This window comes from Neoarius graeffei, chromosome 3 (genome assembly GCF_027579695.1).
Source record: "Neoarius graeffei isolate fNeoGra1 chromosome 3, fNeoGra1.pri, whole genome shotgun sequence".
In the NCBI taxonomy this organism is placed as follows: Eukaryota; Metazoa; Chordata; class Actinopteri; order Siluriformes; family Ariidae; genus Neoarius; species Neoarius graeffei.
In genome coordinates this window covers 45,599,111-45,614,694 of record NC_083571.1, presented here as the reverse complement: position 1 = coordinate 45,614,694, position 15,584 = coordinate 45,599,111, and the positions used below count along the sequence as shown (strand labels likewise).

The 15,584-nt window shown below is 44.8% G+C and overlaps 1 protein-coding gene across 1 annotated transcript in view; it reads left to right on the top strand.

The window, feature by feature from the left end:
* The window catches only part of LOC132882558 (serine/threonine-protein kinase MARK1-like), a 141,474-nt gene that overhangs the window by 78,956 nt on the left and 46,934 nt on the right, over positions 1-15,584 (top strand). The window contains exons 3-4 of the mRNA XM_060915651.1: positions 12,709-12,757; positions 14,530-14,595. Coding sequence (XP_060771634.1) covers positions 12,709-12,757; positions 14,530-14,595 — 115 coding nt within the window. The remainder of the gene's footprint in view (positions 1-12,708; positions 12,758-14,529; positions 14,596-15,584) is intronic.

Here is a 15,584-nt window from a genome sequence, read left to right as displayed (position 1 = left end):
GGCACCCACTTCCCAGGTTTTTTTTTTTTGAGAACTTTGAGAACTCAGCTGAAGATTTTAAATAGATTTTATTCCACATTAATACACTCGGGCGGCACGGTGGTGTAGTGGTTAGCGCTGTCGCCTCACAGCAAGTAGGTCCGGGTTCGAGCCCCGTGGCTGGCGAAGGCCTTTCTGTGCGGAGTTTGCATGTTCTCCCCGTGTCCGCGTGGGTTTCCTCCGGGTGCTCCGGTTTCCCCCACAGTCCAAAGACATGCAGGTTAGGTTAACTGGTGACTCTAAATTGACCGTAGGTGTGAATGTGAGTGTGAATGGTTGTCTGTGTCTATGTGTCAGCCCTGTGATGACCTGGCGACTTGTCCAGGGTGTACCCCGCCTTTCGCCCGTAGTCAGCTGGGATAGGCTTCAGCTTGCCTGCGACCCTGTAGAACAGGATAAAGCGGCTAGAGATAATGAGATGAGATGAGATTAATACACTCAAAACATTTTCCATTTACCTTGATAGAAGACGAGAGAGGGAGCCACATCAATGCATCCTTTTAAGTGGGAGAATCTGTGGAGACAAGCGCACAGGCCAAAAGATTACTGATGTGAGATAGGAAAAGGGGCAGGACTACCAGTCATTTCAGATTGATATGTTGATAAGCTCATTTTCCATTTCTATTCTGAAGAAAAAATTGACTCCACTTTTTGTGTATTATTGAGTGATGGCTCATTCTAGCTTACTGCATTATTAGAATGGAGAGTCTGTATGCAAAATGTCATTTACATAGGTATTATTTTTTGATATCATCCAGCTCAATCAGTGATGATCATATACTGGTTTGTTTTGCACAGTCTGTATTAAAGCACTTAACGGTCTAACTAACTTCTTATGCCTTATTACTTTAAATTTGCCACCACTTTTTAGCCTTGTCAGTTAGGTTTCCTGGCATCCAAAACATGGGATTGGGCAGGACTTGAGAGCTTGTTCTTACCTGGATCACCTTTCCACATGTTTTATCACCACGAAAGCCTCAGAGCCAGCCTGCTAAGCCAGGACAGAAATATTCTCGATGAAGTTTTCTTCAATTCTAAAGTGACATTTCAGTAATTTGCATGACTCCATGCTCCTGGGCAGCTGTATGTAGGTCAGTGATGCAGCTTGGACCAGTGTGTGTAGGAGTGTGTGAGAGAGACAGATTTGCATGCATTCTGTATCTATCAGAGTTACTAACTTCCAAACATCATGAGGCCATATAACATTAAAGCAAAATAAACACATATACAGTAATCATGCGTTCTTTACTGTCAATATTCAAATAATTTAATATTTTGAGCCTTAGTGTTCTTGTTCTTCTGCTGTGTTGGATTTTTTTTTTTTTACTCTAATTTGTCTCAATGTCATCTTATCTTTTCTTCAAATCTAATAATCTGGAAAGCGATTGTGTGTGTGATGTGCTTTACGTAACCTTGGCTTCCTTCCTGACTTCTGGCTCATTTGGGGCCAAATCCTGTCAGCACCTTGTCGCTTCACTGTAAGGGATGTAGGTTGCCTAAACCAGCAGAAACACATCCTGAAATAACAGATTATGCATTTTGTAGATTTTGTATTTTGAGAGGTGGGATTTTGATTTTTGGGTTGGTTGGTTTTCAACTTGGGGTGTTACCAGTTTCTTTGTTTAAGAAAAAAGTGTGAAAAAATACCTGCAGTTCCCTTTGTACACTCCATCTAAAAGGCTTGCTTATTTTGCTTTCCAGATCCAACCCTCATTGGATAACAGACAAAACATACAGTTTATTGAGTCTGTGAACCAGTGGCTACTTCAGAAACATTACTAACCTGCTTCTAGCACAAATGTTAGTCAGCCTAGATAGCGTATTGAAAAATGTGAAGATTTCATTTGCACATTTATTGCTGCGAGTATCAGGGTGGCCGAGCGCTTAAAAGGATAGTTCGGGATTTTTGACATGAATGTATGGCATCCCCATCAATAGTGTCGTGCAAACACACTGACTTACCCCTGACAGCATCCTGTGAGTCCAGTTTTGGTCCAGACGAAAGTAGTCCGGCGAGTTTGTTGGGGTCACGAAAGTAAAACGTTTTTCGTCTCAAAACAGTACGTGTTCAAAAGAGTGATATATTTGCATCACAAAACCGTTGCCAAATAAAAAGTCAGACCTCGAAATCGCTTGGCACTATTTTCTCTCCCTTCTTATCACTGCGCGCTGCCGCCAGGTGACAGCCACGGCTGTTTCATTCATTGTTTTAGTGATGGGAATTTCGGCTCTTTTTCGGGAGCCGGCTCTTTTGGCTCTTCTTACTATAAGGAGCCGGCTCTTTCGGCTCCCAAACAGCTCCTGAGATTTTATTTTTGATTTAATTGCTGCGATTAACTAGTTAATTAATTACATTATTATTTATATTTTATCAATCGGATGTTTTCCATTTTATTTTTTAGTTTTTGTAGCCATTGTAAAGCTTTGTAAAGTATAGCAGTGTAACAATTTTCTAGCTATAGAAATAAAACTTACTTACCAATTAATAAATTATTTTCTCACAAACATAATGCAAAACTGTGTTATATTACCAATATAAAATACACAGAAGACATCAACTGTTTATCCTTTATGGCTTTATTTCACACTCGACCTTGAACAAAATGCCACAAAATAAATTATGAAGTATAAATCAGGCCTAAGAAACTATGAAGCAAAGTTGGAAATTATTTTAACAAACACAGAACAATGTGCAACAAAATATGTGGCACCTTGAGCGCGTGTAAAAAGAGAAAAAAGTGCCGCACTCTGCTCCACCAGTAATGAGAAGCCGCTGGAACAGCAAATATGCTCCTGTTATAATGACTGCTGTCTCGTTGTATACCGCAGATTAATCTGGCCATGCCAAGACGGTTGCCAACCGAACCTGTCAATTTATGAGCGACAATTTATATCATGAGCTTTAGGAATTCACGGCAACAAAACAATGATCATGGTTGTCAAATAGACAATCATCCTTCAGCTGAGCTGAACTCTCTCTCTCTCTCTCTCTCTCTCTCTGAGGCACCTAAGGACAAAAAACTAATTCGGCTCCCCAACTCGGCTCCCACCGAAGAGCCGGCTCCCGTCGTTCACTTCAAAGAGCCGGCTCTTTGAACCGGATCGTTCGCGACCGACACATCACTACATTGTTTACTGCTAGCAAAGTTAGCGACAACATGTCTGACTACAACGGTGAAATGTGTGCGGAGATTCAGCCACATCTTTGTTGCTACAGCCTGGATAGTCGCAAGTGCACACCATTTTCACAAATATATTATTGTATAGGTTATAGAAGGTGATAAATTTGTCGCTGTTCTTGCTCTCAAATTAGCTTGTTAGCGCCGCTGATCTGAACTCCTAATCACTGCCAAACAATGGGAAAAGTGTTGATTCCTGCGCAGATGTCAACATGATGGCGCGCAGTGATACCGAGGGAGAGAAAATAGTGCCAAGCGATTTCGAGGTCTGACTTTTTATTTGGCAAAGGTTTTGTGATGCAAATATATCACTCTTTTGAACACATACTGTTTTGAGACGAAAAACGTTTTACTTTCGTGACCCCAACAAACTTGCCGGACTACTTTCGTCTGGACCAAAACTGGACAAGAACTGGACTCACAGGATGCTGTCAGGGGTAAGTCAGTGTGTTTGCACGACACTATTGATGGGGATGCCATACAGATTCATGTCAAAAATCCCGAACTATCCCTTTAAGGCCGCAGTCTCCTCTGGAGGCGTGGGTTCGAATCCCACTTCTGACATGTGTTGCAGCAGTTTGTTGATGAGCCATGGATTTCATACTCGTGGAATGGGTTAGATAAGCAGCTATGGGATCCAAAGGTTGCTGGTTCAACCAGCAGGAATGGCTGAAGTGCCCTTGAGCAAGGCACCTAACCCCCAACTGCCCCCCAGGCTGGGTATGTTGTACATCGCTCTGGATAAGAGCATCTGCTAAATGCCTGTAATGTAATAGCATACTTACAATTTTTTTTTTTCCTGTACCTGACTGTTGCACTTGTACGTCGCTCAAGATAAAAGTGTCTGCTAAATGCCATGTAATCTACTGGCTCTCTTGCGTCTTCGCAGATGATCTTAGCAGCTGCTTGTAGATGAACGACATGCACGCTCGTGGCTAATTTGCCATGTAATAATAATAGGAATATTCCAACCTCAAGGTGGAAAAAAATGTATCCTGGTTAACCTCTATCCCTGAACACTTTGTTTCAACACCTTTAGACTGCTCTTTTTGAAACATGTTGTACTGCAGTTCAGTCCTGGCTTTACTGGCAGAGGGCTACAGTGGGTGTCAGGTTGCTTCCATCCTTAGAATTTCAGACGGCAGTTCATAAGAACAAGGTCAAGCAGCAGCCATTGGGGATAACAAAATTACAGGCTGGCAGAGGGCGAAAATGACTCTTCACTGACAAGGCTGATTGTCAGCTCCTGCAAATGTCACTCAACAACCATAGGATGGCATCAAGTGACCTACAAAAAGAATGGCAAATGGCAACTGGGGTTAAGTGCACGGCACGACAGTTTCTTAACAGGCAACGCTGGGTGGGGTTGAAGTCATGCAAAGCTAGAAAAAAGCCCTTGATCAATGAGAAGCAAAGAAAAGTCAGACTGAGGTTTGCTAAAGACCATAAGGATTGAACCGTAGAGGACTGGACTAAGGTCATCTTTTCTGATGAGTCCAATTTTCAGCTTTTCCCGTCACCTGGTCGTCTAATGGTAAGACGGAGACCTGGAGAGGCTGACAAGCCACAGTATCTCACACACATTGAAATTTGGTGGAGGATTGGTGATTATCTGGGAGTGCTTCAGCAAGGCTGGAATGAGGCATAGTTTTATTTGTGAAAAACACATGAATCAAGCCATGTTCAAGGTTATCCTGGAAGAAAACTTGCTTCCTTTTGCTCTGACAATGTTCCCTAACTCTGAGCACTGGGTTTTCCAGCAGGACAGTTAGTGCAGTTTTATAAGGAAATGAGTTGTAGGTTTTACTGAGCATCTTGCAAAAACAGCCACAGTTCTTCTGGACACTTTGACTGTCACGTGCTTCTTAATTTTGCAGCAAAACCCTTCATTATGTTTTCTTTTTTCATCTGAAAAGTGCTCTCGCATGTACTGTAATATGCTGCTCAGATACAAACAAACTTTTTTTTTCCCTGTAACATTTAATTTTGTGCTGGAAAACAGACGTTTGGAACTCTAAAATGGTTTTTGCACTGACTTGATAATGTAGAAGTCATAAAATAGAAATCTATAATTAAACTTTGGTGCCTGTTAGCGAACCGGCCCACATTTTCACCAATTTTGAACAGAACCATTGTTATTAAGGATGCGTTATGATCAGAGCGTGTTGCACAATGCACAGCGAAAATAAACAGTAGTAGCAAGATGCTGGAGATCATTGATTACTAGTGAGCTTTTGTTCTGTTATTGCAGATATTTGTTTTCATTCTATTTTTTCTGCTTTCTCTGTTGCTGCGGTCCAAACTAATGACAAACCCACTGATGTTGTCATGGCTCATGCTGGAAAAAAATAGCTACATTTTGGTTCCAACTGGGAACCAACTTTTTCAGGGTTTTATTTTTTTGTCAGAATGTTCTGAATGGTTCAAAATGTGGTGCATGAACCAGAATGGAGCCATCTGTGTGGTGGGGCAGTGTGCTCACGAGTCCAATTCCTGGCAAATTTCCAACTGTTTCAGATGAAGTTTTTTGTTATGTCCCTAATTGTTCTTAATGGCATTTCCAACTACTTATGTTTTCATTGCCTGATTTGTGAAGGTCAACAACCATCTGGTTTTTGTGTTAAAATTTATGCAGTTTTCCCCATGTTAATGGATGAAAAAAGGGGTCCACAAATTTATATCCAAGGAAAACAAGGCATGGTTCAGATTTTTCAAGAAATGCAGTTTGTTTGCATTTATTTAAAACGCTGGTTACATAGGTAACCGTGGTTCTACGACTGGTGGAAGACTGCCAGATGGCGCAGTTTAGACTGTGTGAAACCCCTTGCGCTAGCCGCATCTCTTGCCGAGAATTTATACCCAAGTTGTCAACTCGTGACGTATGACGTGCCCTAAATGATAAAACAGTAGCACGCACGTCTATCATTGCCTGGAGCCTTTCTCGCCAGAACCAGAGTCCCGAGTGACTGGTCTATCTGGCGGTCTTCCACCAGTTGTAGAACCACGGTTACCTACGTAACCAGCATTCTACTTCCTTGTCTTCAGACCGCCAGATGGTGCAGTTTAGACTGTGTGGAAAACTTATGTCCAAGCTGTCACGAGGGCCCAACTAATACATAAGACATAACAAAGGAAAAAAACACCACAGACTAGTGTTATGTTACTGACTTCACTTTATTGAACAAGTCAGATTAGTTACACTTCTATTATTGCATTTGTAACAATCAAGAACTGGTGGAGGCTGTAAAGCTCACACCTCCCATGAAAGGAACTGCTGTTGTCCACAGCTAATGAACAGATGGAGCAGCACTAAACACAGCCTGCATGCATGATGAAGAACTAGTAGCAACATTTATTCTGTATAACCTGGAAAATGTGCAGGCCGACAGCCAGGTTGCGGCCGAACAAATATCCAATAGACTCACACCCTTCAGGGCAGCCCAAGAGGTAGACACAGAACGAGTGGAGTGACATTTCACTGCCGTCGGCATGTCATGGCCTGTAGAAGAATAAGCGTAAGATATAGTGTCTGTAATCCAATGAGCCAACCTATCCTTAGACAAGGCCGCTCCTTTACATCTGTCACTGAAGCACACAAACAATTGGTCAGTGGTTCGCTAGTCTGCTGTGGCTGTCACATACTGCCTAAGTGCCCTAATAGGACAAAGGTCCATGTTCAGTGTATTATCTGAAGGATCCAAAGCATGAATAATCAGAGGCCTGTTAACAAAATCTGGACCCAACACTTTAGGTAGAAAAGTAGGGTTCGGCCACAACGTTACTCGTGAGATCTCTGGCCCCCACTGCAGACACTGTGGGCTGACGGAGAGTGCTTGCAGCTCACTTACCCTTTTCGCTGAGGCCACAGCAATCAGGAAAGCAGTCTTCATTGAAAGCCACTTAATGTCAGCACTCCCCAGAGGTTCGTATGGAGGGCTACAGAGACTGTTCAACACAATATGGAGGTCCCACTGAGGTACGACGCATTTGCGAGATGGATTCAAACATTTTGCACCTTTCAGGAAGGTCACAATCATCTTATGCGCCCCAACAGAGTGCCCATCAATTGGACCCCTATAGGCTGACATTGTAGCCACATATCCTCTCACGGTTGATGCAGAGCGACCAGCCTCCAAAAGGCCCTGCAGAAATTCCAAAATGTTCTTCAAAGTACTTGCCACTGGGTCAATACTGCGTTCAGAACACCATGCTGAATAATGTTTCCATCTGCCACTATACCGCAGGCGTGTAGATGGAGAATGAGCATTTAGAAGTGTGTTCCTGACCCCCTGTGAACATTCCAGTATGGCGGCTGAGCCCCCAAGGACCAGACCCAGAGCTTCAGTCTCTGAGGGTGTCTGTGCCACAGACTGACATTCAACTGGATCAGCAGGTCTGTCTTGACTGGTAGAGGGCTGGGTGGACCTGTCAGCAGTGCTTTCAGAAGATAAAACCAGGGACTGTATACACGGTATGGCGCGACCAGAAGCACAGGCTGGTTGGTCGTCCATATGCATTCAAGTATCTGCCATATCAGTGGGAACAGAGGGAATGCATACAGCCTCAGGTTTGGCCACTGATGGGCCAACGCATCCTGCCCCAGGGACCCAGGCTTGCCCCGCAGCGAGAACCACTTCGGACAGTGGGTCATCTCTCTGGTGGCAAATAGGTCCACCTCCGCTTGTCCATATGTTTTCCAAATCATCTGAACTATCTCCTCGTTCAGGCGTCACTCCCCCATGAGGGGCTCGCCCCGAGAGAGAGTGTCCGCTAGCTACACAATTCTTCTTCCCGGGCATATGTATCGCCCTCAGAGATAGCAGGTGTGCATCCGCCCACAGCCAGATGTACCTGGTTAGGGTGTTCAGCAAAACTGACCTTGTCCCCCCCGGTGGTTGATGTGATATACTGTTGGAGTGTTGTCCGACTGAATAAGGACATGTTTGCGTTCCAGCTGTCCTCTGAAGTGCTGTAGCGTCAGCCAGACAGCCTGCAGTTCCAGGTAGTTTATGTGGCAGGACCGGAACCGGTCCTGCCACACACCATGAATTGCCTGGTGATTCCACACTCCGCCCCAGCCGTGTTGACTGGCATCCGTGGTGATGACCTCCCTCTGAGCTGGGGGTGGTCCCAGTGTGACTCCCCTCAGAAGAAAAGATCTCAGTGCCCACTGCTTCAGGGAGGCAATGCCCTTTGGTGTCATCGACACCAGCACACACTTTTGGGTCTGAGCTGAGAGTCTCTTGGCCCTCAGCCATGATTGGAAAGGCCGGAGATGAAGCCTGCCTAATGTAATAACAGGTGTTGCAGCTGCCAACATGCCTGCAAGACGCAGCAGCAGGCCATAGCAGACGGTCTCACTCAGCTGGACTCGTGTGGCCAGCCCCAGTATGTTGCGAATTCATCCCGGAGTCAGGCACGCTTGTAGCATGATTGCATTCAGGTGAATGCCTATGAAGTCGATGGTCTGAGTCAGTTCCAGTATGCTCTTCTCGAAGTTCACCGTCAAACCGAGAGCTGAAACATGATTGAGTAGTATCTGAGCATTCGCACGCGCTTGCTCTGGGGACCGTGCACAAAGCAGCCAGTCGTCCAGATAGGGTAGGACACGGATGCCCTGGCGATGTAATGGAGACAGGGCCTCGTGCATGCACCTGGTAAAGACCCGGGGGGCCAGTGATAGCCCAAAAGGAAGCACCTTGAACTGGAATGAGCGACCTTCGAAATGGAAATGAAGGAAGAGACGGTGCTGAGGATGAATGGGTACGTGAAAATACGCGTCTCGTAGATCCACTGTAATGAACCAGTCTCCCGCCTCCACTGAGTGGAGCACGTCCGAAGTACGCAGCATACGAAAGGGCAGCTGCTTGAGGTAAGTGTTTAGATGGCGTAGGTCTAGTATTGGCCGGAGCCCGCCATCTTTCTTGGGTACGATGAAGTAGGTGGAGAACACACCCCGACGTGTCTGGGGGTCTATTTCTTCTATGGCATCTTTGTTTAAGAGGGACTGAGTTTCCGATAGTAGGGCAGAACGTGTTTCTGGGCTTTGAGCACGCGTGACATGTAGCCCTAAGTTTAGAGGAGGCTAGCGGTGAAATTGAAGGCGATAGCCACCTTTGAGGGTGTTCAGGACCCACAGGTTTGGCATTGTTGAGCCCCAGTACTCCAGCTGTTGAGGAGTAAAATGCCCTGCCGCCGGCCACGCACCATTAGTCTCGTGACTGTGGGTGGTGTGCAACTTTGGGGGGATGGCTGTGAGTCGCCCTTGGAAAAGAGGTGGGGGTCTGCCACGTGTTCTGTGCTGGGGAAAACCATGTTCTGTTTGCCTCCACTGAGGCTGCTGGAAGGCTGCTGCTGTATGGCGGTGGTAGCAAGGGGCGCCGCGAAAGGTAGGTGGTGGCAATGCCTGAGGTCGTCTGAAAGCAGGTCTTGGTTTCACATGTTGGGAGCATGTTTCAGAAGCAAGTTGGCAGCTGTTTAGAGCCTCTTGCGCTGCTGTGCCAAACACCTGCCCAGGGGCCAAGGGTAGTTGGCGCAAGGCATTCCTAGCTGCATCAGGAAGAGGGGACTGTGCTACCCAGATCTGCCTGCGGGCTTGGAGTTGCAGTCCCATAGACTTACCACACTGCTTAGTCATTGCCCCCACGCCCTGAAGAGCAGTGTCTATCAACTCAGAGGCAGCCACATCTGAGGTTGGCTATAGGGTTGTCTGCAAAGCAAGTAGTAGATGGGCCATGGTATTCAGGACCCGCCCCATTGTAGCCTGAGTGTTATAAGTGCTACACACCAAATTGTCAGTGCATCTGCACTCTGGGCTAGGGCACCGCGGGTCAGCACGAAGGGCTTCATCAGGTGGGGCAACCAGTGACACCACCGCTGACTCCACCGGTGGCATGGGGCCCAGGCCTGCAGAGCCTGGGTTTGCCATGGAAGCCAACAGTCTAGTGGGATGGTCCATTCTGCTGGTATTTGCCTCCTTTAGTGCCTCAGTAAACATCTTAACAAAGTCCTCACAGTGAGGGACAAAGAGATCATTGCTGTGTGTGAATAAGCGGCAAAGACGGTTTGTCTGCACCAGACTCTGAGGAAGAGGTTCTATGTTAAGCTTTGCCAGGGCCATTCGAATGGTTCCTGCTAGAGTGGCATTGACCACTGATGATTCTGGCTTGTCCTCTGACTCCTTGCCATTGTCTGTAGCAGGAGAGTGGAAGGCAACATGGTCGTCTGGGGATGAAAAATCTCTGCCCAAAGGAAACAAGCTATCTGTGGCAGCAAAAGAAATCGTATCCTCCTCTCTGTGTAGGGGAGATGGAGGCAGGATTGGCTGTGAAGCAGGCAGAGGGGCATCATCCTCTGTCTGAGAGCCAGGCTGTGACGCATGTTGTGAATGCATACTAATAAGCATCTCTCTTATCTGTGCAACACTCTGTCAATTGATCTACCCTGTATGTCAGCTCCTGTGAACGTTTGGGCTTTTTCACTTTTGGGGGAGCATGCAAAGCCACTGGGTGCATAGCCACTGGGCGCTTACCTGCACGCTCCTGAGCTGGAGGAGAAGAGAGAAGGCAGTCCTCTTTTCCCTCAATGCCTGCTAATCGTGCCTGCCGTTGTTGTATGGAGAGCAGGCTACAATGCACACATGGATCAGTCATAGCCTCTCTGAGATGATTAATTCCCAGGCAGCTGGGGCAGTGATCATGTGGATCTTTCACTTCCATGGGTGTACCACACAGAACACACCAGGCCATACTTACTAATTGTGTTAAGTGTTAATGTTATTGTATTAATTAGTGTAGTCTATTAACACACAATCAGTTAACGTTATGCGTCATGGAGAGAACACACAAGAGAACTGCTTGTTAACAGTGCTGTAATTCAATCTGATTCACTCTAAGCTTGAGGCCATACAAATGTTTTGGTGCTGGGGGCTGAGCACCTTGCACTTGTGAAGCGGAAAAAGGCACGGGTAAACAGGTGCTCTTTATTTATTGTTTCGCTACGCTGCGCCAGGGAATGGGGACAGGTAGTGGTTGTTTCGCTATTGCGCTGCTGCACCGGGGACTGGGCGCTAGCGCGCTACTGATTGTGCTAGACTGATGGAGAGGTCTGTCACCACGCAACTGAACTTACCTCTCGATGCCGAGCCGGGGATGCCGTCGGTTATGGTTTAAGAAAATGTGTTGCGCCGGGGGCTGGGCGCTAGCACACATTCAGACAAGAGTGTGAGGTGATTATGGTACGGTGTTCCAATGCCGGGGTGTGGGCATCGGACTGTACCTAGCTGCGAATGCTAGTCAGCGTGCTAGACCGGTGTGGTGGGTCTGCACAGCAAAGATAACTCACCTTCTTCCAAGACTAGCTTTTCTAAACTGGAATCCACTGATGATGATATATTCAATCCGATCCGAAGGGTAAAACTGTGGAGCCAGCTGATGGAGACAACTCCGTAAGATAGCTGTGTTGCATCCACGTCTGATCTCGACAATGGCGAGAAAGCGAAAGGCAGTGATAGACGTGCGTGCTACTGTTTTATCATTTAGGGCATGTCGTACGTCACGAGTTGACAACTTGGGTATAAATTCTCGGCAAGAGATGTGGCTAGCGCAAGGGGTTTCACACAGTCTAAACTGCGCCATCTGGCGATCTGGAGACAAGGAAGTAGAACATTCCTCATGGGTTGTGTCAATAATATTGGAACTTTTTTTTGAGAGAAAATGCTTTGTATGTTAAAAAAGTAGGTCTAGTGAGAATGATTGAACAAGGATAGTTTCTCCAATGATTTGAATGGAGATTAGGATTATTGTGTAAGGGTTTTCACCCTGTTTTTATGATGAGTGCCAATATTTATGCAGGCCATTGTATTTCATATTACACTTAGAAGTTCAGCTGCTGGGGTGCAATAGTGTCCTCAGCCCTTATTTAGATGAATTTTTAATGTGAAGCAGAATTACTACTTCAGTCCAGGTATAATGTGCGGTGAGAAGCAGGAAGCAAGTGCATAAACTCAGCATGTACTTAACTGAGCAACTATTAGAATGATAGTCTTAATCTGTAGTGGGAGTCAGATAAAAGGAAGGCAACATCAGACGAGGATAAGCCATAATCGGAATCCAGGAAACACAAGCAAGGATTGAAATGAGGAAACGCGGAAACTAGAACGAGGCTTAGAACTTAACAAAACTAAATGCATAGTAAGACTTTGCATGGAGATAATGAAACACCAGGGCCTAAATACACAAACTAAACGAGGAACTAAAAAGAGGTGAGAATGATCATGTAGGAAGGAAGTAGGAATAAATTGATGACTAGACAGGGGTGGAGAAAAGATATGAATCAAAACAAACCACACGTGGTGATGTAAATAACAATGCACAAGCTGACTCAATCAAATGATGTAAACAAATATGAAACATAGGAGCAGAGCCTAGAGGGGAATACATGACCCCAGGAATGACAGCAGTAATAATGTGTTTTTTTTTTCCTCCAACAGCTCTTTAGAGAAGTCCGAATAATGAAGATCTTGAATCATCCAAATATAGGTATGTATATGTGCAATACACATCATTAAGGTGCGTAATATACAGTGGTGCTTGAAAGTTTGTGAACCCTTTCGAGTTTTCTATATTTCTGCATAAATACGGCCTAAAACATCATCAGATTTTCACACAAGTCCTAAAAGTAGATAAAGAGAACCCAGTTAAACAAATGAGACAAAAATATTATCCTTGGTCATTTATTTATTGAGGAAAATGATCCAATATTACATATCTGTGAGTGGCAAAAGTATGTGAACCTTTGCTTCCAGTATCTGGTGTGACCCCCTTGTGCAGCAGTAACTGCAACTAAATGTTTCTGGTAACTGTTGATCAGTCCTGCACGCCGGCTTGGAGGAATTTTAGCCCATTCCTCCGTACAGAACAGCTTCAACTCGGATTTTGGTGGGTTTCCTCACATGAACTGCTCGCTTCAGGTCCTTCCACAGCATTTCCATTGGATTAAGGTCAGGACTTTGACTTGGCCATTCCAAAACATTAACTTTATTCTTCTTTAACCATTCTTTGGTAGAACGACTTGTGTGCTTACGGTCGTTGTCTTGCTGCATGACCTACCTTCTCTTGAGATTCAGTTCATGGACCGATGTCCTGACATTTTCCTTTAGAATTCGCTGGTATAATTCAGAATTCATTGTTCCATCAATGATGGCAAGCCGTCCTGGCCCAGATGCAGCAAAACAGGCCCAAACCATGATACTACTACCACCATGTTTCACAGATGGGATAAGGTTCTTATGCTGGAATGCAGTGTTTTCCTTTCTCCAAACATAACGCTTCTCATTTAAACCAAAAAGTTCTATTTTGGTCTCATCAGTCCACAAAACATTTTTCCAACAGCCTTCTGGCTTGTCCATGTGATCTTTAGCAAACTGCGGACAAGCAGCAATGTTTTTTTTGGAGAGCAGTGGCTTTCTCCTTGCAACCCTGCCATGCACACCATTGTTGTTCAGTGTTCTCCTGATGGTGGACTCATGAACATTAAAATTAGCCAATGTGAGAGAGGCCTTCAGTTGCTTAGAAGTTACCCTGGGGTCCTTTGTGACCTCACCGACTATTACACGCCTTGCTCTTGGAGTGATCTTTGTTGGTCGACCACTCCTGGGGAGGGTAACAATGGTCTTGAATTTCCTCCATTTGTACACAATCTGTCTGACTGTGGATTGGTGGAGTCCAAACTCTTTAGAGATGGTTTTGTAACCTTTTCCAGCCTGATGAACATCAACAACGCTTTTTCTGAGGTCCTTAGAAATCTTCTTTGTTTGTGCCATGATACACTTCCACAAACATGTGTTGTGAAGATCAGACTTTGATAGATCCCTGTTCTTTAAATAAAACAGGGTGCCCACTCACACCTGATTGTCATCTCATTGATTGAAAACACCTGACTCTAATTTCACCTTCAAATTAACTGCTAATCCTGGAGGTTCACATACTTTTGCCACTCACAGATATGTAATATTGGATCATTGTCCTCAATAAATAAATGACCAAGTATAATATTTTTGCCTCATTTGTTTAACTGGGTTCTCTTTATCTACTTTTAGGACTTGTGTGAAAATCTGATGATGTTTTAGGTCATATTTATGCAGAAATATAGAAAATTCTAAAGGGTTCACAAACTTTTAAGCACCACTGTATATTTCATCACCCCAGTAATATTTAGATTGTTTTAAACATTTTATAAGCTGCAGATAATTTATTATTTGACATGTTTTACTGTATAATGTGTATATATATATTTTTTTTTCAATTTTCAGTGAAGTTATTTGAAGTAATTGAGACTGAGAAGACACTTTATTTAATAATGGAATATGCCAGTGGAGGTGAGTTTTCAGTTCATACTGTGTGAGTTTCCTCAGTATCGCACTCCAAGACCTCTTTATATGTTTAATTCAAGAGTCAGTTACAATAGCAATCATTATACACACACACCTCACCAGCTACTTTAATAGGAACACTTGTACACCTGCTCATTTAGGTGTTTATTCAATCAGCCAATCATGCGGTTGCAGGACAGTGGATCAAATCACGCAGATACAGGTCGAGCATTTCAGTTAAAGGTCCCATGGCATGGTGGTTTGTTGATGCTTTAAACGGGCTCGTGGAGGTTTCCGGATGTTATAGCCGCAGCCTTTCTCGAAATGAACCCTCGGCACGTAGATATAGCCTCCTGGGAGAAAGCCCCATTTCAGCGCTTTTCCCAGTGCGTCGTTTTGCTAATGAGAAGCATGGAGGCGGGGAAGGGTAGAGGGTGGGGGCGGGTCTTATCATTAATATTCATGACATGTAAACGTGTTACCTTTGATTGGCTAACAGCACTGTGACGCTACCTCCAGTGGGTCAGAACAAGCGGATGTGGGTGTCTTACTATGGCGAGAGAGAAGGAACAAACTGCGAAGGGAAAAATACCGCGCGCTGACGTCATTAAGGTGCGACACGAGGAAATAAAATAAATTCAACAAATGTTTGGGTTTTTACTGAACAAACAAACAAATAAAATGAATGAGTGACTTAAAAAAAAGAATGTGGGTGTCTTTGTAAAAACTGTTTTGATTGGCTATTATAACAGAGCATGCTGCATGCTTTTTGGTTTTGTAGCGCAGAGTACCTGGCTAACTGCAGGAAGCGGTTAGCTACACAGGTAATGTAGCCATTGCAAGGCTAACGTGGCACCGATTTTAAAACACGGCAAAACGACTTAACAGTTATACACTTACTTGTTCGGTGTTTGTGGCTGATGCGGCAGGGATGCTTGGTACGGACCCAGGCTTCAGTGACAGTTGATGTGCAAAACCTGCCCTGTACTGTCCCA